A 24,736-nucleotide genomic window follows, 5' to 3' on the forward strand; every position below is an offset into this window, starting at 1 on the left:
TGATTATAAATTCACATATATTGATATAGAAAGACTTGCATACATCCATGTACAAAGAAGCATGGAATAAACACAAACCCCTTACTGATCAAACATCATACAATCATTAATTAATTAACCAATACTATAATATATGAACTTGGACAAATTAATATTCTAATCCAACCTTCAAATCAAATTAATTAATTACATATTGACTATAGACTTAATTAATATGCGACATAGAAAGCATATAGTTATCACACAACTATATATACTACCTTCCAAAACTTGCTAATTCATAGTATTAAATTTGACAGTGAAATATTAATTTGTCTTAATTCTAATTTATATTTACAGCTTCATTAGAGTTAAGATTGATCAAACTTTTACTGTTTGGGGAATTGATAGTTAAGACTTTAGCCATATGAGGCATCCTACAATTTCTATGCTCAAATCTTTGTCTTTTTCTCTATCAACCTAATTTTTTTGTCGCGCCCGACTGTAAGAAACATAACTGTTTAAGATTTTTTTTCTACTGTTATCTTCTTTTGTTATAAAATTCTTAATTTTAAAGAAGCAAAAAGCGTTTGAAATTTACAGTAAAGAAATATAATTTTTGCTCATAAGTAATCATTTTTTATCAAAAAATTATAACAAATATTAATTAAGGAAGTTGTATTTTACGACATACTATTTTGCTCTGAATGGATGAAATTGATTAGAATAGTGAGTGAATGTATGCAAGACTTGTAGGATGGATGTTGGTATTTATGTTGGATGCATGTAAGTCATAAGCTATGATGATGACTTATGTAGATGTATAGCAGAGGGGAGATATGAAGTGAGACAGCAGCAGCACATCCGATTGAAAGCGTAGAAATTTTCGCAGAGAATCCTAATTGGGAAACCACATACATGCATGCATGTCACATGACATCACCTCCAAAATTATTATACAATATCATCACATGTATGATGTCACTACATGCGCCATTCCTACTCTTTTTTTTGTTATTATTATTATCCTTCTACATATATTAATTAATTACTACCATAAAATAATTTCATAAGTACATACTCCCCTATATACATATATATATATATAAATATTACATGAATAATTTATTTTTCTGCGGAATCTCATTCATGCAAATTGCAAAAATCCAAATAATTAATAATTATATCATTATCTCAAAGCATGATCAATAGTTCATCGTAGTCTTTATTAATGAACATATTGAATAATACAGTGAAATAACAAATTAAACTTGTATAATAAATAAAATAAAAACTTACATTTATAGTAAATCTGAATCCAAATATATAGATAGATAGATAGTTTTAAAATTAATTTCAACCTTAAAAAATAATTAATAATTATGATGATAGAAAAGTGTTGGGGAGGTGGTGGTGTTGACGTACAGGAATGTCGTTTCTAGTGAGGAGCAATGGTCAAAAGTGAGTGGAGACAACTGACAATCCGACAACTGCGAAATCATAAAGAAAGAGAGTTTGGGGTTTCCCTTTTGGTTTATGTTTTCATTGCAAATTGAGTTAGATTCAACGTAAATAAATTATATGTTAAGTATAATAAATATAATTTATATTTATTATAATTGATTTGACTCAATTAGATTTTATTTATCAAAAATTTTCATAAATTGAATTGATGGGGCGTCAAAGGAGCAAGAGCTTACTTGCCCAAACACACAAGCATAAAATTTTGTTTTCTCCCAACCAACAGTTCACCTTTCATTCACCAATCACAAGAACTAAAAACAAATAAATAAACAACGACAAATAATAAGAAAAAGATATGTTGGAGGGAGATCTCATCCTTCCAATTGTTTATCACTCACATGAACATTTTTGTATTAACTGGACAGTACTGCTCCAGATTTTTCATACTGTTGACAGAAACAATAAAATCGAATCCCCACCTACCCCACATAATATTTTCATGGATTTAGTTAATTTTAATTAATTATTGTCTAATAAATGTATTTATAGAATAAATTTACATTTTACATGACAATAGCTTATTGATTATTCATAAACACGCTTAAAACTTTTTAAAATATTATATATTGATTAATTGAAGGAGAAAATAAATAAATAAATAAATTTCGCAGAGTAAACCAAGGGGATTACGTGAGAAATCAGGTAGGAGCAGGGTAGATATCTTTTCATGGATTAAGTTTAAAACAAAGCATACCAGCCCTGCTAGCCCATCAGCAAGGAGATCAGGCCCACAAACTTACTTTTTGTTTACTGAACTGGCAGCCTCAAGAAATGAGCCCATTTCAATCGGATAAATTATTTCACTATTATTATCACTTTAGTTCAAGTTTTTCCTTTTATTTCGTCCATAAATCATTAACGACTGAAGCATCAAAGTGCTAACCTTTGTTTTGTAGGGTTAGTTCATGTTGACCTTAGAATTTTTCTTTTAGATTCTTCACCTTGTGCTGTGGCAAAAAATTTGGTACTGATCATTGACACCGTCTGTGGGAACTTGAGCTTAAGATGCGAGAAATGACTAATTCAATAAATGGAGGTGATAATGGATCCTATTAGGGAAACTCTTCCCTACCTGCTGTAGTAGGTCCTACCATTTCACCTGCAAATACAACTGCAGGAGACGCTAATGCTCCCATTCCAAATCCAACCTTAGGAGCTACCAATGCTCCAGTTGCAGCTCTCGATCAAACAGCTGATCTGCTGCTACGAACCCTTTCTTCTGTGTGCAACTTCATTAATTCATCATGAAGACCATCAACTCAGCCCTCCACAGTTCTCAAGCGAGCGGAGCAGGACCTCCATCCCAGCTAGCAAGAGGTGGAACACCAGGAAGCCAAGGCGTTGACGAGCAGATTCCTGTCGGGCTCCCAGCGGGATCAATCCACGCCTCCTGACTTTTGCCAATAAGTAAGCAACCACCTTACATCCCCCTGGAATATGGGAATCACTGAAGAAAGAGATGGTAAGCTTAATCAGCAAGTGACAAAAGAGGTTTTATACATTTATTTGATAACATCAACCCTCATCCTCAAACTCTCACTTATTCTCTCGGTTTTTAAGTTGTTTTGAGCTTATATTTTGCAATTCACACGAATATTTATCACTCCCACATCATATTTCACTATGATTCTCACTTTAGTTCAAAATTTTCCTTTCATTTCTTCAATAAATCGTTACTGATTTAAATATTAGAGTGCTAACCTTTATTTTGTAAAGGAATTTTTCTTAAAGATCCTTCGACATTGTAGTATGGGAAAAAAATCTAATACACATCAACCATATTTAGTTATTGATTCTATTATCATATATATATATATACATATATAATCAAAGAGGGAAGGATCATGTTTGGTCAACCTATACTCAATATTTTCATTAGTTGATTATTGATTAATTCTTATTAGTTATTATATGATTTTAAAGAAAGTGAATGTCTTAAATTAGCAATTAATATTTTAATATTGTAAACATTCCATAAAAATACGCTAGATTGTAAAGAACAAATAATTAGGGGTTTAGATTTCTATAATTTTGCATCAAAATTGATAACCTTATTTAAATATTTCTCAATTTATCTCCCATTTTTCAAAACCCTAAATTGGGATTTCAAATTTTAGAACCTTATAAATAGGGGTTAAATTGTGTTGAAAGACACCATGATTTGAACTTTTTATTTCTCTCTTTGTTTTTCTCTCTAAAATCGTGACCTCCTTTTCATTAATATTGATAGGTCGTTCATTGGATCATGTCTTTGCCATTTAAAATAATTTTCAAGTAAGAGCTATTCAAATATATGATTCATATAAATTTAATGAACAAATCAATTTCAAGACATTGTTTTTAAGGTGCTCTATCATTTCTAAATATTTTGTTTGTGTTTTTAGTTTTAATTATTCTATCTTTTAAAAAATACCTACGTCATTGTAGGCTTTTTTTAATTATGATGTGTTCATTCATATAAACTTTACTTAATATAATATTTTTTCACAAATTTTCTTTATGATGTAGTCTTATCATGCAATTTCCAAATTTGTAAGTTTTACTCTTTATTTCTGTTATAAAAATATAATATTGACACATACATTGGGTTTCTTCTTTTAATTTTGACATAGAGCTTCATATTTTTGTTTTGATAAATTATATTTTGTCATTTGAATTATACTCATTTTTATACTTTGACATATATATATTTTTTTTGTCGATTTGTAATCTCAACTTTGCGAAACTTGCACTTTACCATACATGATCCTTTTTTTGCTGATTTTTTTATCGAAAAAACATAACATGCTATCCATATGTGAAAAATATCACATCACATAATCCTTTAATACCACAATGAGCACTGTATGTAATGTTTTTTAACAAAAAACTTGATCGAAAGATAATTATAAATGCCAAAGTGCAAAATTTTGTAAAATTGAGAAGAAAAGTTGACACAAAAAAAATGTAGATGTCAAATTATATAAACGATTATAGTTTGGATGGTAAAATGTAACTTATCCCCTTTTCTTTTTTGTCGATCACAGTTTTTATTGAATTTGTAATTAATTAAAATAGTATGCATTTTTAACCATTTTATTACCTTTTAGTTGTTTAATATATAGGGTAAATTACAACGACCTTCCCTATGATTTGGTATAATTACAAATACCGCCTAGTTATTTGAAAATTACCAATACCCTATGAGTTTAACGGTTGTTTAACAATTAGTTTATTCAGTTAGTCTCTATCAGGTTCCCATCCACTTTTTGTGATGAACTGATCAAAATGCCCTTGTACATTAAAATTATAATTTTGTTTATTTATTTTATTGACTAAGTAAATAATTTTTTTTATAATCCTTTTTGTTTTTTAATTAAAAAAATACAGTAATGGAATAAATTATAATTTCATACCTCCATAAAAAAATTACATAATTTAATCAAACATCAGGGAGTATTTGTATTTTTCAAACATCAAGAGGGTATTCACAAATATGCCAAACCTTAATAAAGGTCGTTGTAATTTACCCTAATATATATTATTAATACACACGTCGATATACATATAATAGCTCATATCACTTTTATATTTAAATATTTACGATATGTTATGCTTAATCCTATATAATTTATTTGTTTCTCTTAAAACATAATTTTAATTGAAACTACTTTTGAATTATTATGATTTTATTAATGCATTTTATTTTTTTTAAATGTATATATATTTCAATCTTGCTTACACAACTTGTGTTAACTATATATATTTATCCTATATTCTGTGGGCATAAAATGAAATTTTCATTCTTATCATAATATTTTTAGACATAAAAATTATATATACTCATATATATTATGGGAAAATCATATATAATAAGAAGCATCAGTTTGTTGATCATACATTATTCATAAGATATGTACAGAGATATTTCTTTTTCTAGATTTTATGATATTTTGTTATATGTAATAAAATTTTCTCATTCATTAACAAGTTTAATTTTTATTTTTTTTGTGGGGAAAATATTTATATTATTTGGGTGCTTTTATTGATAAGTGACGTTGCTTAATCTTCTTTATTTTTATAATGAATTCTTAAATGAGAGAGATGCCAGACTCCAGATTCCACACTCCAGAGTCTCTTCTTCTAGTCGTCTCTATTTCTTGTGGAGTTGACTCCTTCTTTTTCCCTTTCTTGTCTTCTTTTTGGTTTTTCTGGTCTTGTTTCTTGAAATCTTCGAGAGGGTTGGGTCGAGTTTCAGAAGAATGATCCGTTGCATGCGCAACCCTTGCGGTTTTAAGCACTTCTTTTCTTTAAGTTGTGCGTGAAGATTCCACCCTCACTTCTTGGAGTTTAGAGAGGTATTGTATTTTTATCCAATTTTTCTTGTTTCCAATTTTCTTGAATTTGGTTTGATTCTTGATATAGTATAGGAAATAAGTGAATCTTGGAGCACTACGAATTGATTGCTGAACATGTGAACTCTTCTCTTGGTCTGATGAATGTCCCGGTTCTTTTTTTTGTTTTTTGTTATTTTCTTGTATGAACCGATTCTTTTTCCCTTTCTTGTTCTTTTTTTACTGTCTTGTTTCTTGAGGACACGTTGAATCTTGAAAAGTCCACTAATGCAGTTCTTTTGCCTACCAGATTGTTGTAGTGCTCATTTTGGTTGGATCTTCAAGCATTCTGGAGGTTTGTGTTCCTAATTTACCTGTTGTTATTTTTGTTTCAAGTGTGTTGAGTGTCTCTAGATGCAGAGAGAAAAGCGACATGCTTTTGAAAATTTTGGTGTCAGACATCATTTTGGACACGATTTTGTTCATTGTCAAGCTTATTTAACTTCACCGGATTTTTCCTTTTAAAAAATGTTGATTGTCATTTTCGTGTTGAATTTCTCCATTTCACTTTCCTGTTTGTATGTAGGTGTCTTTCTCTGTTACTTTCATCTTTGGTTGAAGAAATGTGTACAGTGACCAAATTGTTGTGAATTAAATATGACATTGTTAGTGGTTGTGGATTTTTCAGAAGAAAAGTAGATGTCTCTAAAGAAGATCATGTTGGTTTATATTTGTTTGTTCCCTTCCTGATATCAAGCTTTTATTTTGTATCTTTCTTGTATCATGACCTGCTGTTGGTTCTTGCAGGGTCATTGGGCCTGAAATGCCGTCTGCTGAGTTACTTGCCGCAGCAGCCAAACTAACAGAAGTAGAAGCTGAATTACGGTATAGTGCACAACTTATCCTTATTAATTCTATAAGAATGCATGTGAATATTTAACTGAAAATAATTCACAGAGAAGCTGAGCTGGACGGAGACACTGAATTATTTATAGGACCCCCGCCTCCTGCTGTGGTCACGGAAGCTGAATCTGCCAATGAAGCAGAACGTTTCGAGGAGGTTCCGCTCCTTTCTCTTTCTTGATAACTCTGTGATATCCCTAGATATGCAATTTTCTTTTCCAGTCTTTGTCCCAAAATCATGTAGACTTCCCAATTTCTCAAATGCTGCCATTTCAAAAAGAAAGAAGTTATTGTCTTCTTGCATCTGAGTTGCTCGGTTCTATTACTATCAGTTTTATAAATGGTTGTTGCGCATGGCTAACTTCTCTGCTATATCTTCAGATTACAAGAATAATTGGTGCTGAGGAAGATAGTCCATATGATATTCTCGGAGTCAACAAAAATATGTCTCCTGAAAACATGAAAAAAAGGTATCCATTTTCAGGTTTTCTCCACTCAAATAATCGGCATTCATCTTTTCCTAGACTGCGCCTTGTATCTGTTCCTGTGTTTTGACATGTGCGCATATAATTTTTCTATATGGAAGGTATTGGAAGTTGTCGCTGATGGTTCACCCAACAAATGCTCTCACCCTCAAGCTCACCAAGCATTTGTTAAGTTGAACAAAGCATTTAAGGATTTACAGGATCCTGATAAGGTGAGTGTTAGGACATTTTCTTGCTCTGTTTCGAAGTTTGAAATGTTTCCTGCTTGTTGCCATACTAATAAATGGATTGATTCGTATTCTGGACGATTCAGACTGTGGCGAAGAGGTGTAATACTTCACATAATAAATATTCCTCTGTGTTACATCTGTGACTTGTCTGAATATCTGGTGAAGAAAATTGTCAGTAGTCATAGAGTTAAAGAATTTATGCTTTTCACTTCACAATTTACAAAGATTTCAGCACGGGAAAATTTCATATGACAGAAGCTAGCTTTTGTCGTCTTTGCTAGTCCTAAAATCTTTAATATTAAATAAGGAAATAAAACAGGAGACTAGTTACTAATTATTAGTTGGATTAATTATGAGAATCAGAGCTGGTTTGAACTGAAATAAAGGTTCTTGAATAATCCATCAGCATGGTTTAACTTTTGTCCTTAGTGAATATGGTTATGTCAACTTTACATGGAAACGAAATGTGAGAACCTCTCTTGTTTCATTGGAATTGTATGTTCACCTCCTTTTGGAGCCATAGTAACCTTTGTTTTCCTACTATTATCTATATTACCAATCAGGTTCGCCTTTCTCCTATTTTAATATATATGGTTTCAAAGTAATGTAAGTGCCATTCGACCACTCTCTTTTACTTCTATTTTAGCTTGAGTTTAATAATCTTCTTAAATCATTAGAAGCTTGCAAATTGATCAGCAATATTCTTTTCTTAAGTGCATTTCGGAGAGGTTTCTTGAATTTGAAGTATTTTCGCTGTTTCTTATGTCTGCATAGAAAGTTTCTTCTTTATGATGTATCATTGGTATATTGGTTATGCGCTTCCACTGGACTATTCTATGAGCTACGGTTTGAGTCACAGGTTTACACTGTGGCACCCAAAGATTTTCCCTGTACTTTTCTCATATCCTAGTTTCTTTCACAATTCTGTCCTAATGCATATTACAGGATATGGAGGCAATATCTGATTTTGTTTGCCCATAACACATATAGCATATAATTATGAAATGGTATCAATTTACTTGAGAAATCATTTTTCAGTTCTATGTATAACAAGCATTTTATTTTGATATATTGATAAGCGAGCATTTATAATATCAAATTATGTGATTAGTGTAGGTGATCTATACTCGTTATTGGAAGATCGAGGGCCTGGGGCTTGAATTTGGTTTGTCAAAATTTGTGCGAACTAAAGTAATCTCATATTCTTATGAATTGTGTGGAATTCAAAAGGGTTAAGTAGAAATTTGAACGCTCGACCGAAACACACATTGACTGTTACTATGATGCATTTTAACAACATTTAGAGCCTGATGGTAACCGTTGTATCTATGGTTTCCTCTCGACTTGTTTTTCTATCAGAAAAGTAATCCATGTTCCTTTCCGTTCCACTCTGTTGATTTTTCTCCCACATTTGAAAATCAAGAGATGTTGAATCCATTGTGTTTTACAATTTGTAAACTTCAAAACCTAAAGCCCTGTTGTGATTTCTGTGAAGTGTCCTCGTTATCACCATTGTAATTTGGAAGAAACAAGAATATGAATTTTTTATGCTGCTAAGAATCTGAAGGATGCATGTGTAGTGTTGAATGCCAATATGAAGAACATAACTTCATTCTTTTTGCAGATTTAGTCTTGGTTTATTAATTTTGTTGGATTCTCTTCATGGGCTTGCTTTAGAATTTTTTGATGTTGTTTATCTATCATTTTGTATGGATGTGCAGAAAATCATGGTGTCATGTTCTTGACATCTTCATGTTTGCAGGTTTATCGTAGAAAAAATTGTTAGAAATTCTTTACTATACAGTCATAAACTATTTATTTGTGAACTTTGATAATGGAACCCTATGCCAAAATATAGGATTGTCTACATGCCACTTTTATTATTATTTTTTTAATGGGATTTGATAACTCTTTCTTCAATATTATATAATTCTTAAGTTTGAGGAATGATTTTCAAGGAACATACAGTTTTGGCAAATTGATAATCTTAGACATGGAAAGTACTATGATTTTTGTATTTAGAAAATTGTTCACAATTTGTTTTTCTTATTAAATGCTTTCTTTTATAAAACCTTTACTTACCACAAGTTTTTCAGTTCTTTCTTTCTCTTGTTAATTCAACAAGTTTTTCACTTGCACATGCATTGAGTTGCTTATGAATTAATATTCTTTTGATGAACTTTTTCCTTCTCAAATCAGCTTGTGGTGCACAAATTTTTTTATCCAAATAATTCTTAGTATTTTATTTTTTGGATAAATGTTTCAGAACACCTGAAAAAGCCCAATTCATTTTTGTTTTGATGACAAAATGATTTTTATAATTTTCAACGGAAGAGTTTTTATAATTTTCAAAAGAGCGCTTTAGCGGACCTTCTCACTATTGAATTGATGAATTTCATACGTTTTGGTGATTGATTCAAATGTTTTTGAAGTTGTCCAAAACACTTTTGAAAAGATGTGTGTTAATTATGATAATTGTATCTATTTGTATTCGAGAAAATAAATGAATCAAATTTGCATGTAGACAATCGTTAATATTTTAGTATCAGATGTTCTATTAATGAAGTTCATAAATAAACTTAGTTGTGTTTTGTATAATAATGTTTTTCCGACAAACTTTATTATGATACACCTGCAAAAATCGGATGTGCATGGCATGACAAAATATGGTGGTCTGTAAAATTCATACAAAATTTTAGATATATGACATAGAAAAGTTTTGAAAAGCAATCCTTGAAACGAAACCCACGCATTGAATAAATTGAGAATAAATTTGCGAAAAGGTTGGAGAACTGTTCTCCAATTTAGGCATTCTTAACTATTCTGCATCCGTCGTATTCTTGGAGGCTTAAAAAATTTATGTACTTGTTCTTTTCAAATTAGAGTAGTGAGAACGTGGAGCTTTTATGGAAATTATAACAGACTTTTGGTTTGAAGTGTACAAAGAGGAATACAATGGTCTTTCAACTTTTTGGATTTTCAAACATGAGAAAAATTGACAGAGAGGAATTGTATAGGAACATAGAATATCTTCTAAGATAGAAGAAGAGGGAAAGAGAGAAATAGATCGATACATAGGTTGCAGTTTGGTTCTAAATGATGTTAAAGTACATTATCTTAGCCCGTGTGTTGAGTAGAGTGTTTAAATTTTTACATAAACCTTAGATGTTCCACACAAGTCTTAGGAGTACGAGGTTATTTAGGCAAGGGACACATGGCAAATCAATGACAGACTTAGGGCCGCTCAAGCTTTAATAAACGAGTATAGACCGATTGCTGCTCATGCTCTGATTCTTTTTCTTTTTGTCGTTTTCAGGCTGCCATTAAATTGAAGTTGAAGATGCCTCAACACAAGAGAAGAAGGTTTCATCATGTGAGACATTTGCCGCTATCTAATGTAAAGATACTTGGTTGTAAAGTAGAATACTTTGTGCAAGGGAGCTTTGTATACTTTGTTGTAAATTATCCAAAGAAATGAAAATTTTCTTCCAAGAGAAAGAAAAATTGTTGCCTGATTCTATATAAATCATAATCAAGCTTTTGCAATACAAGTCGTTGTATCTCAAAAGCTGATAATCAAATGTTAAATTCACAAATACCGACCTTTTGCCGTGAAGAACATAATAATTGAAACAACACTAATTCCATATAAATCATAATCAAGCCTTCGCAATACAAGTCGTTGTATCTCAAAAATTGATAATCAAATGTTAAAATTCACAAGTACCGACCTTTTGCTGTGAAGAACATAATAATTGAAACAACACTGCTGAACAAGAACAATCAAATTTAGCACCTATGTATTAGCAAATTAATGTTATTATAGCGCCTATGTATTAGCAAATTTATTAACATTAAATGTGCAATTTTATTATTTATATATGCATTTATTATTGATTGATTTTTATCATCTAGTAATCTATTCTATTTATATTTATATATATATATATATATATTTGAAGGATGTTTTTTTACCAAAATTGAGCAATTTTGACTCAATTCTAATTGCTAGAATTTTGAATTATTTTGTTAGAATAATAGATCAAATGAATAAGAATTTATCCTACTTTAATCTTCTAAAGAAAAATTTATCGTCCTTTAATTTTATGTATTGTTCTATACATTAATCAAAACAAAAATTATACCTAAACTGCTTATATACAAATCAGAGACAAACTATACATAACTAATATTAATAATATTGTTCACTTAATTATTTAAATTAAAACAATAAATTAAAATTAGGTGACTCCCTTATTTTTCTTCTATTAAGATGTTTTAGAATTTTGATTTCTTTATTAATTATTGATAATATATCCATTGTTGCTTTAAATTTGAAAGTTATACTTTTTACAAATTGAATACAATAAGTTAATAAGTGGAATATGCTTTAGCTACAGGAATAACAATATGGGAAACAATCAATTCAATAATTCTGAGCAAAGGTCATATTGATTGATGAACTATGTTGTAAGAGAAGGAACAAAAATACGAACTAGTCTTCCTTTGGTTATCACATCAAGCACAGACCTCATTTGCCTGGAAAACAAATATGATATAAATGAATGTATTGAAGTCCAACTGTACCTTGGCTGAGCAATGGAAAAAAATGCTCATAGTCCACGTATTGATTAGTTGTATACCTGATAAACAGTAAGCCACATGTAAGAACAAGCATGAGTCAAGCATCAGCTACAACATATATAGTTTACGATGCCAAACAAGGGGGACACCCCCCTGTAACCCCCCCCCCCGTTAGTCGGTCTCTCGCGCCTTCCAACTAGGAAGCCGCTCTCTCTCTCGATCGCTACGCTAGGCCCGCTACACTCTTTGATTTCCCATCCATGTAAAGAAGAAACCAATATTGTGAAGACAGGTGTTAATGGTGGATGGGGTAATCTGGAAGAAAGGGGACATGTTATACTACCCGAGAAGGCCATGCCTCAGCATTCTTGATATTTGGAAGCAAATGGCGGATCAGCCTTAGACGATGCTCCTGTAAGCCCCTTGAAGCTCTATCAGACGTTGGCATGGCAGGTTTGCCTGTCAGTGTGCATGGGTGCCAGCATGGTGTGGCACTCGAGCTGGTTAAGTGTTGAACCAGTTTAAGGCAGAAGGTTCATCGTATTAGAGTGACGATTACACATGCAGAGGTGTGAGCAACAATACGTTGGTGTCGTAGCCTTGTTCTACAGTGGTGAATGATTGTGGGTATGTGTGGATAGGGGCTTTGCATGGAAGGTTGCGGGGGTTGGCTAAATGGTACCCGAGTTTAGTGAAGATAGCACTTGAGTTGCAACAAAGAAAGGTGCCGCCCACACAGGCCGCATGCATTTGCAGTAAGACCGGATGTCATGCACTCATGTAGGACACGACGTTCAAAAGGCAGGAAGTTGCACGCGCAGGCAACATCCAATGTTTAGACGACATCAAGTTGTGCGGCAGGCAGCACCCTACGTGCGGCAGACTAGCAGACAATGTGCGTCGCGGAAGAACGGGAATATATGCGCTCAGGCTGATTGATGATAGCAGTTACGTGTGGCACTTTTATGGTTGTTGTCTTCCCTGTCGCATGTGCCATTATCCCTCATGACACCCGTCGATAGATAGGAGACAAAAATTTATTTTTTATTACTACAAGAAAATAGAAAATTATCAATAAAAAGTATTTAATAATAATTTTAATATCTTATCTCAATCAAACATATTTTACTCGCAAGAAATTACAGCCTAAACTATTTACATTTTGAGATATAAAGAGACACTGTTCTTAAGTTAATAATGTAATTGGTTGAGTGTGGAAAATACTTGGCTAGGTCCAATAATAAATGACGTCTTGATTCTCATAGTTAGATGATATTCTTGTGCCAAAAATGCAAATTTTTTATTTACAACAATTACAAAATATTAAATATATTATACTATTTTAAAAGCTACATTCACGTACTCATTAATATTTTCAATAATAATGATTTTAAGTTACTTATTAATGTATTTTCAATAATAATACGCGTTAATGAAAGACAGATATAATAATATAAAATAATCATTATTTTTGTAGTATAATCAATAATTTTTTAATACATAATTAATTGTGAGATAAAATAATATATAATGATTATAGTTGATGTGATATATTTTTTTCAAATGTATTTAAAATACTTTTTCTTAAGTTAAAGAATAGTTTTTACAAAATAATTATATCTGCTAGTTCACTTAATTAACTCCTGTATTTACCAGCTCACTAACTGTACTACCTCTCTTGGCGTTATTGTTTTGTTCACGACCATTAACTCTCTCAAGAGTTAGTGAACTGGTAAATATAAGAGTTAATTTTTACAATTAGAAACTAATTATAATTTTTATAAAATAATTATCTTCAATAAAACTTTAAAATTCATTGTTGTAATAAAATAATAATTCTTGCCACTAAATAAATATAATTTGTGATAATATTAAAATTATCATTAATTATTTTTTATCGATAATTTTCTATCTCTTTGCCATAGATTTTATCTTTTTTAATTTTTTATTTCAATCTACTTTTTCTATATATTTTCTCTCTCTTGCCCCACGATTTTTACGCCATATTTTCTCTCATTTAAGATTATCCACACGGCAATCATCCCAAGAAGCAATCGGAAAATGAAATAGAAGATCCAATGCCTAAATCGAATAGTGGAATTTTTTAAGCTTTAATTGCATTTGCTGTCATATATATAAGAGGTGGCAAAATAGTAATCTCGAATTAATTGATTTTTACAAATGCAAAATTCTGATCGTCGATTTTAAAAGTGGCTAAAATATGGTAAAATGGACAAAATTGAGATTTTTTAATTTGAGGATTTTATTGATTGGATATTTTTTTAATTAGTCTTTCATCCGCTACATAAACACTTACATGTAAAAAGAAAATATCAAATTGCATAATATAAATGAGCAAACAAATCCTCTATAAAAAATAAATAGTAAATTGTTTCATGTGTTGTCATAAGGGATATTTGCTCATTTCGTATATCAGATGAGTAAATTGCATTTAACCCCATTTTTTTTATAACATGCATTTATTTCACCTACATGTGTGGGTTATATGTGATTATATTTTTAAATTATGAATGATTTAATTATATTTTAATTTAACACATGCCAGTGATATATTAAGGTATTAACACGATAATGGTGCGGATTTTTCTAATTGATATCATATGATATAATATTATATTGATATAGCATTTTTTAATGTCTCTCGCTCTTCGCCAGATCCTAACAGGGATAAGGTTCTACATAAGATTAATAAAAACATCGAATTTTTAACCTATTTTTTTTTAATATAGGGGTTCTTTGCATTTTGATGATAATACAGGGGCAAAAATGCAATTTACTCTTGAAATTATCATCTTGTTCACGGGTCTGTCACTTTCTCACCCTCAAACCACAGTGAAACCTAATCTTCCCAACTTTACCGTTGTGATTTCAAGAAAGAAAAGAAAAAAAAAAATGTTACCGTTGTGTTCTCCGCGCCGGCGCATATTTATATAAGAGGAACATCCACGACCAGATTTTGAAAAATAAAATATAGTGCAGAAGAAAAGCAAGAGGCGCTCACATTGACATGCCCTTCTTTTTTTAACAGCGGCGTTTTTGAACATCGTCTCAGACGTCCGGCCGCCTCCGCCGACTGCCCTCAGCCTCGATCTCTTCTTTCTTAAGGTATTTCTTGAGAGTCTGACATCAACTCGTTGCATAAGAGTTCTTTTAAGTTTCTTGAATTATGGGTTCTTGCATTGTGAACTTAAGAGTATCTTGGTTAAAGGAATTCTGCCTTCCCAACGGAAGATTTAATATGAGTACTTTTCAGTGTCACTGAATTTTGAAATTACACAGCCTTACTCTTTTTTTTCCTTTTTGTCTTTTTTAAGGTCTCGGTTTGTTATTTCAAGGTTCTTGAATTTCAATTACTACATGGGTTCTATTGTATGTCTTGGATTACGACTGCAATCTGCGGACAAGTGTGTGGGACTTACATACAAGGATGCTGGTGTGGACATTGTTGCTTGATCAGAACTTGTTAAGAGAATAGTCAAGATGGCTCACTGAATTGGAGGTTATGAAGGCTTTTCCCTTTGGGTATGGTTGTTTTTTCATTTGATTATATTCAGTAGTGATCCTGTTGTCATTTTGATCGCTAGTGTCTTGAGGGATATTAATACATATTGCCTACACTCACAAACTGGTCAATTTTTTGGCAGTCCTGTTTTTCAGAGCTTCTTTCTTGAAGGCAGATTTGGCTTTGCTTATTCCACTTGCACTTTGTGTGTCTAGCCTTTCCTTTTTTCTTTTTGGCTCTGATTTCATTGGTCTTTTCCCATTTTATAATGTTATATAATTGCATCCAAATGCTTTCACAGGGGATTCCTATAGAGATGGAGGGGGAACCAAACATATGTTGGCTTTTGGGACTCGAATCGACAAGGCTACTGGCATTGAATTGGTAATCTTTTGATCTTTTACATGTTCTTTTTTAATAATGCATGCATTAATCATTGTTTCGAATCAGGTTTTCATGAGTGTTAATGATATAGTAACTCCTAGGGCAAAACCTTTGTTTTTCCAAATCTGCCAGGAGAACCTGCAGGCTTTGAATTGGATTGTCATCTTTGTCTGCTGGCTGATCTTCCCTACCATTAGGTTGGGAAAGAATGTGAGTCTAGCAATGTTATAATTTGCATGAATGTTGTGTTTTAGAAAAGTTATTTACTAATATATTTGGCTGCAGTTGTTAATATATTTTGCTTGTGTGAATGTATTGGCCATGATTTTCATTTTCCATCCGTGTAAATTGCTGCCAATGATCCTTGGTTTACGTGGGACTTTGTTTCTGAAAATGTTTGGCTGCAGTTGTTTATATATGGGGCTAGGCTATACTAGAAATATGATGATTTTTGTTAGTCGCACCATGTCGATTATCTTACACAATCTAGCGTAAGACAGTTGCTTGAAGCTAATGGGACCCCACATGTATCTTCACTTAGATCAGCAACTATGAATCTACTTTAGGAACAGTGAGTAACACTTTGTTTTTTCCTGCTATTATCTTTGTTGCCGATCAAGTTCACATATCTTCTTTCTTAATGCATATATGTGATTCACTGAATATGTGCTTGACTTTAAATATCTCAATTTCCTCTTTGGACTGTAATGGAACTTCGTAAACCAATTGATACTTGCTCAATTGATGGGCCAGCAAAATATCTTTTCTCAAGTGCATCAAGTGCGGTATTCGTTCTTATGCCTTTTAATTGGAGTGTGCTACAATGTTGTATCTATGTTGTTTTCTTCCATGTCTGTTCGTAATTCTGTCTTGATACAAAGTACAGAGATTCAATAGAGTCACACGGAATTGTTGTTGCAGGTGATTTAGCTAGCATCAATTCTTTTATTTGCAAGCTTTATCTGTTGAAAAAAGCACTATACTCTAAATGTGATGCAGGCAATGCCGTCACTGAAGTCTCGCTGAAACCCATATTTATTTGCAAGTTTGTTTCTAGTTGCATTAAAATTGTGAAATTGTTCGATAGGTTTTGGGTCCCACAACCCATTGAGTAGGTAAGGTGAGTATTTATTTATTGGTGAATTTCTATCCGTACATATAAAGTGAAATTTCAAGAGATTTCCAAATAAAAATTAGACCATATTGAACTAATGTTGGAGGTGATATCTGGTTTTCTTTAGCCCTAACACATATAGCGTTCAATTAGCAAAGGGCATCACCCCCTACCTGATACATCAATCTCCACATGCATTTATTTGATTCTACAAGTGAAACATATCAGTTAGTATAGGTTTTTCATACTTGTTTATTAAAAGATTGAAGGCTAGAGTTTGAATTTGGTTTGCCAATTAGGTGCAAACTAGATAACCTCATATCGATAAGAATTGTGTGGGAATTTGTTGACATTTTAGAACCTAATGGTAGCCTTACGTATCTTCATATTCTTCTCTTCAAGTTTCTAACTGAAAAGCAACCAACGGCCCCTATCAATTCTTCTTTGCTGATTTTTCTCCTATATTTTGGAATCAAGAATGGTTGAGACCATTGATTTTATACTTTGTATAATTCAAACCTAAAATTTGCTGCTCTGATTTCTTTGGAAAGCCGTGCTTTCTCCATTCTGGTTTGGAAAGTATGGGATTAGGGATTTTTTAGGCTGCTCAAAAATGTGAATGATGCAAGTATAGAGTTGAGACTTTAATGAGAGAACAAATACCTCATTTTTTTGTAAATTTATTTTTGGTTCGTTTATTATGTTGGGTTTTCTTCATGAGCTGCCTTAAAACTTTTTGTTGTTAATACGTTTGACATTTGTGTATGATTTACAAAAATCATGTTAGTTCTAGTTATTAACATCTTATTTTTGAAGGTGTATTACAGAATAATATGTTGGAACATCTATATTATACAATCATGAATTATTTTTTATTTGCGAACTTTGGGATTAAATGCTATGCTAATGTGGAACAGTTGTCGAGATGCCAATTAAAAATATATTTTTCAAGATTACTTGGTAATACTTTTGTGAGTATTATTATGTACGTTCAAGAGTTCATCAATGATTTTTAAGGAACACAAAGTTTTGATAAGTTGAAATGTATTACTAGAAAATTGTTTCTCTCTTTTGCCCAAAAGATTTGTTTTCCTTGTCAAGTGTTCTTTTGTTTTCACGTAAAGTTCTTAAAATAAATTTTTCTCTTTGACTCAAAGATTTGTTTTTCTTGTGGGGCGGTCTTCTTTAATTCTCAAAATCAGTTTGAGTTTGAATTGCAGTAATTTCTTTCAAATTATTTAAAATAAATTTACAGTGTTTAGAATATTTTTTGTATTTGATTATTCATGGGCATATATTCATTTATTTATTTTTGATAAATGCATGAATAAGTCACGTTTTTGGATTTTCAAGGAAATCTGTTATTGATTTTTATTTTTATAAAAAAGAATTGGATTCAAAACAGTTTTTGCAGCTCTTTGGAAAATTTTAAGCTGCATTAAGTTTTCTGTTTTTTAGCAAATTGCATTCATCACCATCTTTGTTTAGACTTCAAAAAAAGTACACTATTTTTTAGCAAATTGCATCCATCACTATCTTTTATTTTGATAAATGATAAAAGTCTTTTAAGATATATGTACAAGTGATTTTAACACAAATAATGAGATTAGCATCTCGACTGTTTTGCAATTTAGTATGCAGTATTTGATTTCTGAATTTCGTGTGATTGTGTAATAATGATTTTTCAACAAATTTTTTTGTGATACACTTTCAAATGTTAGATGTCAATGATATGGACATATATGGTGTTTTTGTAAAATTTGTACAAAAATGCAAATGTATGACAAACAAAAAGTTATGAGAAAGCAACATGAGGCCAAAAGCTAACATAATGAACATACCAATAATAAATCTACAAAAACATTGGAGTATTATCTCTCGTGTAGGCCTCAACTCCGAACTGCCTTGCGTCCGTCATGTTTAAAGTGGCCTTGGAATTCATAATCCTATTGCTTTCCCCATTAGAATGTTGAGAACGTGAAGGCATAATAGAAATCAGTCCGAATTTTGGGTTTGAATTATGCAAAGGATAATAAAATGGTCTCAATATTTCTTGATTTTTAAATATGGGGAAAAATCAGTAGAGGTGAAATGGATGGGGACAAAGGTTGCTTTTTGGGTAGAAATGGCAGAGAAGGATATAGGTTGTCCTATAGTTTACATGCCATTATGTGTTGCATACTTTTCTTATATGGTTGATTTTGCTCAAGTTTTCTTCTTTGTTTTTGCAGTTAAGTTAGCAGTGAAGATGATCTGAATGAAAGAGTCTGCTTAACAACGTTCATGGATTTGTCGATATCAGTTGTGGCGTTCAAGTAATTCTAAGTATGAGCCTCATGGGTTCGCCGTGGATGTAAATCTTGCCTACTGTAAATAGAACCAAGCATGTTTGTAATACTTAGATCATAGTCATGTATTAAGGAAACCAGAAACAGGGAAAGTATGTCTGGTTCATGCCTAAAAGTGATCCCTAGAGATCCTATGTAGTTGTTTCCTACTATCTTGTTAGTAAATATTTGATGTGGTACCATGTTTTGAGCAAGCAAGCAATTTTTCTTTTTCCTTTCTCATGTGCACTATTATACCTTCTCTATCTTTTTCTGTTTTTTTTATTTTTTATTTTGAGAGGAACAAACTTCACTTGAATTATCTGGCTAACTCGCCACACATGACAACATCAAGTCCAAGGGGACAACAGGATGAATCAAGTAAACGACCAAGTAGGAAACAGACACTATATATATCCAATAAAAAGATTAAATACAAAATAATATTTTAACACGATTAATTTGATAGAAGATATTTTGATTATAATTTACTTGGCATAGTAAAATTTAAAATAAATAAAATGTGAATAATATATAAACACTAATCTAAACTTCAAATCCATAAGGCGTAGGCATTATTGGCGCAGAAGAAGCACTAAATTGGGGTTTATCAGGACCAATGCTACGAGCTTCCGGAATACAATGGGATCTTCATAAAGTTGATCGTTACGAGTGTTACGATGAATTTGATTGGGAGATCCAATGGCAAAAAGAAGGGGATTCATTAGCTCGGTATTTAATACGAATCAGTGAAATAACAGAATCCATAAAAATTATCCAACAGGCTCTGGAAGGAATTCAAGGGGGACCCTATGAGAATTTAGAAATCCGACGCTTTGATAGAATAAAAGACCCTGAATGGAATGATTTTGAATATTGATTTATTCGTAAAAGAACCTTCTCCAACTTTTGAATTGTCCAAGCAAGAACTTTATGTAAGAGTCGAAGCACCAAAAGGGGAATTGGGAATTTTTCTGATAGGAGATCAGAGTGTTTTTCCTTGGAGATGGAAAATTCGCCCACCGGGTTTTATCAACTTGCAAATTCTTCCTCAGTTAGTTAAAAGAATGAAATTGGCTGATATTATGACGATATTAGATAGCATAGATATCATTATGGGAGAAGTTGATCGTTGAAATGATAATTGATACAACAGAAATACAAGCTATCAATTCTTTTTCCAGATTTGAATCCTTAAAAGAAGTCTATGGGATCATATGGATGTTTGTCCCTATTTTGACTCTTGTATTAGGAATCACACTAGGTGTACTAGTAATTGTTTGGTTAGAAAGAGAAATATTTGCAGGGATACAACAATGTATTGGACCCGAATACGCCGGGCCTGTGGGAATTCTTCAAGCTCTAGCAGATGGTACAAAACTACTTTTCAAAGAGAATCTTCTTCCATCTAGAGGAGATACTCGTTTATTCAGTATCGGGCCATCCATAGCAGTCATATCCATTTTACTAAGCTATTCAGTAATTCCTTTTAGTTATCGCTTTATTCTAGCCGATCTTAGTATCGGTGTTTTTTTATGGATCGCCGTTTCAAGTCTTGCTCCCATTGGACTTCTTATGTCAGGATATGGATCAAATAATAAATATTCCTTTTTAGGTGGATTAAGGGCTGCTGCTCAATCAATTAGTTATGAAATACCATTAACTCTATGTGTATTATCAATATCTCTACGTGTGATTCGGTGAGACATAAAATTTTCCCTATTTCTTTTCTTTCTAGCAAGAAAATTGAATGAGTGGAATATCTATTTTTTTTATTCATCATTGGGGTTGATGAACTAAACCAGATAGTTATATGAGTGAAATAAAACAGCTTATAAATTTGCTGTTAAAGGAATTCAATCTCATTTCCTATGTACAAGAATTAAGTGAAAGTAAACATAAGCAGTCGAGACTGTTTACCCCAAGATTTCTTGATTAGTCATCATGGCTTGAAGCGGGTTCAAAAGATTAACTGTATGGGGTTTTTATTATCTATTACCATATATGTATTACCCTAATGAGAGATTCAAAAAAATGAGTGGATGGTTAGGAAGACCAAGATACACAAAGGATTAGTAATAGAGATTCTGTAAATTATCCAACAGGATATTTCTTTATAGAAAAGTAATGCGAATTGGTGCTTTAAGTTGGTAGAAATGATTAAGAAGTACTCCCCGCGATTTCGATCCAGAGTATGTTCCTATCCACCGATTAAGTAAATAACTATCAAGAACGAAGAAATCTTTTACTTTGGGTAATGTCCCTTTTTCTGAGAAAGGAGAATAGGAACGAAATACAATCGAAATACTAGAATTGCAAAAACAAAAAGATCTCCTTTTGTTTATTCAAAAGTATTTCCATTTTATATAGAGAAATACAATTCTTGTTATATAATGTAATGTCTAATTCTTTTTCGTAATTAAAAACGATAGGTTGAAATATCTATGTGATATTCCTATAAAAAAAGTCTTTTTTTTTATTCAAGGATAAAGTTATTAATCAACAAAGAAAAATGAAAATTCTTAAAAGATGAGATCAATTCAGAAGCACTTTTTTATTATAAATCTAGCAGACAGAATTCCATTGGTCTAATTCTAGGCCTTAGGATAAGAGTTTGACTCTCTATCGATCCTACAAACACATCAAAATAAATAATGCCGAAAGGTCCTTAGATTTATTTGTGACCTATGAGGAGCCGTATGAGGTGAAAATCTCATGTACGGTTCTGTAATAGTGACGGGAACAGTGATGTTATCATCGACTATGATTATCTAACAGTTCAAGTACAGTTGATATAGTTGAAGCGCAGTCAAAATATGGTTTTTGGGGATGGAATTTGTGGCGTCAACCTATAGGGTTTATCGTTTTTCTAATTTCTTCTCTAGCCGAGTGTGAGAGATTACCCTTTGATTTACCAGAAGCAGAAGAAGAATTAGTAGCAGGTTATCAAACCGAATATTCAGGTATCAAATTTGGTTTATTTTACGTTGCTTCGTATCTAAATCTACTAGTTTCTTCATTATTTGTAACAGTTCTTTACTTGGGGGGTTGGAATCTTTCTATTCCATATATATTCGTTAAGTGTTTCAGTCCTATTGTGAAAAGACATAAGAGCAGAACTCTGTCAAAGAAGAAAATTATTTGCCATTAATTCCTAATTTCTCTAAACTAATTAAAGAATGAACACTATATTCTTAAAAATAAATAGGCAAATAACATTTCAACGTTGTTAATTTGCTAGGAAATAAACAATTTAAAATAAATGAGCAATACTCATTTTAATGAATATTTTTATTAACAAGAAAATTTCTTACTCTTGTTTGATAAGATATTTTTTAATAAGGTTTTAAAAATTTTTATATACTAAACTATATTAGTATAATATTAATTTATTTATTTACTAATACAAAATAAGGAGAAGGGTTATGTTGGAAAAATATTTGGTTTCAAGCAATCGAAACGATGTTTTGAAATATTACAGTCGGATTTAAGAAATCAAAAGCAAATAAAGCCACGTTGGAACAAATAACATTCCTTCAATTGGGCTGAAAATACTGATTTTCAAAGGTGGAATGCTAGTTTCCAATTATCGCATGTGGGCTGAAAATTGCTAGCAGTGGGCCATAGCCTAACACTCCACAGTTGATGCCCATAATGATGTGATTGTTCCATAATTCTATCTTATTTTTTATTTTTTATGTTTCGTAACTGTTCAAATATAGCATAAATCCTTTTATTTGTTAAGAATTAAAATAAATAATATTCTTTTACTTGTTAAGAATTTAAAAAAACAGTATAATTATAAAAAATAGCAGCAGCGGTGCTGCCTACTTTTTAAGAACCTCCAAAACCACCCCACTCTTTTGTAACTTTCTTTTTCTTTGTATCATTACAATAATTTCCCCTAAAAAAATACATTCTTTTTATTTACTCTCACACCTGTTTATATATATATATATATATATATATATAATTTTTCTCTAAAACTGTTTTGGCCATCATCTCTAAGCTTTGTCTTGAAGATCCATTTACAACCAATTGCCCGTTTACCAGGCAAAAAAGGGGCAAGCTTCCAAGTGTTGTTGTGCTCTAAGGCCTGCAGCTCATTGTTCATGGCCTCCCTCTATTCCTCATGCTGGATGGCCTAAAAAAGACTTGGGCTCCTGCAAAACAGATAACGAGGCTACAAACAACTTAAATGCAGGAGTGGTGGAGTGTAAAGAAGGAGGTACATGTGCAGAACATATAAAATCATTAAGTCAAGGAGGACATTGAGTATTTCTGGTGGAACGACGAAGAGGAGGTGCAGGTGGTTGAGGAGCAAGAGGAGAAACAAAAGGGACACAGGAGCCAGAGGAACTGCGCGAAATGGGTGAAAAGTGCAGTAAGACACAGACAACATCATCAGTATAAGAGGGAACTAAAGGAAAAGGACAGAGACTAAGAGAAGAGAGAGAAACAGGGTAGAAAAAGTAAAGTAATGTTCATGGAAGTGAACATCTCTAGAGATAATAATACGGTTTTTATCCAAGTCATAGAGTTTATATGGTTTCTAGGTCATGGCATACCCTAACAGAATGCACTTGAGAGCCCTAGGATGAAACTTAGACTTGTGAGGATCTACATTACTGGCATAGCAAAGGCAACCAAAGGCACAAAGATGAGTGTGAGAGGGACTGTGATCTATTAATTGTTCAAAGAGAGTTTTCTAGTGGAGGAGCTTTGAAGGTGTTCTATTGATTAAGTAGGTTACTTTGAGAATGGAATCACCCTGGAACTGTAGGAGGGTTGGTATAGCACGGCTCTAGTAATATTTAGAAGTTATTTATGTTTGCGTGCAATTCTCCCATTTTGCTGAGGCGTATATGTGCAAGAAGTTTGATGGATGACACCTAAATCTTGACAAAGAGTGTGGCAGTCGTTGTTTAGGAATTAGGAACCATTGTCCGTCCTTATGACTTTTATATTTATGGCAAATTGGTTATTCATCATGGAGAAGAAACACTTGAGAGTGGAAGCAACTTAGGATTTGTGTCTCAAGAGGTAAGTCCACAAGGAGGGACTGTAATCATCTAGAATTGTGAGGACATAGTTGCACTTTGAAATTGTATAGGTTGTATAATGGCCCCAAACATCTAAATGTATAAGATGAAAGGGTGCTTCAGATTGTGATTCACTGGAAAGAAATGTCATTAGTTTGTTTGGCTTTGTGACACACATCACAGGGTACATCAAGATCGACATTAGTGAAAGCATAGATTGGAATATGTTTCATTACGTTTAAAAGAATGTCCCAGCCTATTGTGCCAGGTTTGTACATCACATTGAACCGAGCTAGAACATGCACTATTGCAATGCACAGAGGGAGGA

General features: G+C 32.1%; 1 protein-coding gene and 1 long non-coding RNA gene across 3 annotated transcripts; both read left to right on the top strand.

Annotated features, from left to right (window-relative positions):
• The first annotated feature begins 5,576 nt into the window (after nucleotides 1-5,576).
• On the top strand, nucleotides 5,577-10,938 carry LOC105169934 (uncharacterized). Of its 2 annotated transcripts, none has more exons than XM_088884487.1 (7): nucleotides 5,577-5,840; nucleotides 6,137-6,171; nucleotides 6,624-6,701; nucleotides 6,774-6,876; nucleotides 7,101-7,189; nucleotides 7,306-7,416; nucleotides 10,751-10,938. In XM_088884487.1, the coding sequence occupies exons 3-6, from the start codon at nucleotides 6,640-6,642 to the stop codon at nucleotides 7,379-7,381; spliced, it is 330 nt and encodes a 109-aa protein (XP_088740613.1). In that variant the 5' UTR covers nucleotides 5,577-5,840; nucleotides 6,137-6,171; nucleotides 6,624-6,639; the 3' UTR covers nucleotides 7,382-7,416; nucleotides 10,751-10,938. The 2 variants fall into 2 exon arrangements, with proteins under 2 accessions (XP_088740613.1, XP_088740612.1); XM_088884486.1 differs by having other exon boundaries at nucleotides 5,578-5,840; nucleotides 6,127-6,171.
• Nucleotides 10,939-14,848: 3,910 nt separating this feature from the next.
• Nucleotides 14,849-19,603, top strand: LOC105169932 (uncharacterized). The gene is made up of 4 exons (XR_016067204.1): nucleotides 14,849-15,144; nucleotides 15,354-15,561; nucleotides 15,843-15,925; nucleotides 19,271-19,603. It is a non-coding gene; the product is annotated as an uncharacterized LOC105169932 (long non-coding RNA).
• Nucleotides 19,604-24,736: the final 5,133 nt, after the last annotated feature.

The sequence above is a fragment of the Sesamum indicum genome, linkage group LG9 (genome assembly GCF_026168435.1).
Source record: "Sesamum indicum cultivar Baizhima isolate 11 linkage group LG9, ASM2616843v1, whole genome shotgun sequence".
In the NCBI taxonomy this organism is placed as follows: Eukaryota; Viridiplantae; Streptophyta; class Magnoliopsida; order Lamiales; family Pedaliaceae; genus Sesamum; species Sesamum indicum.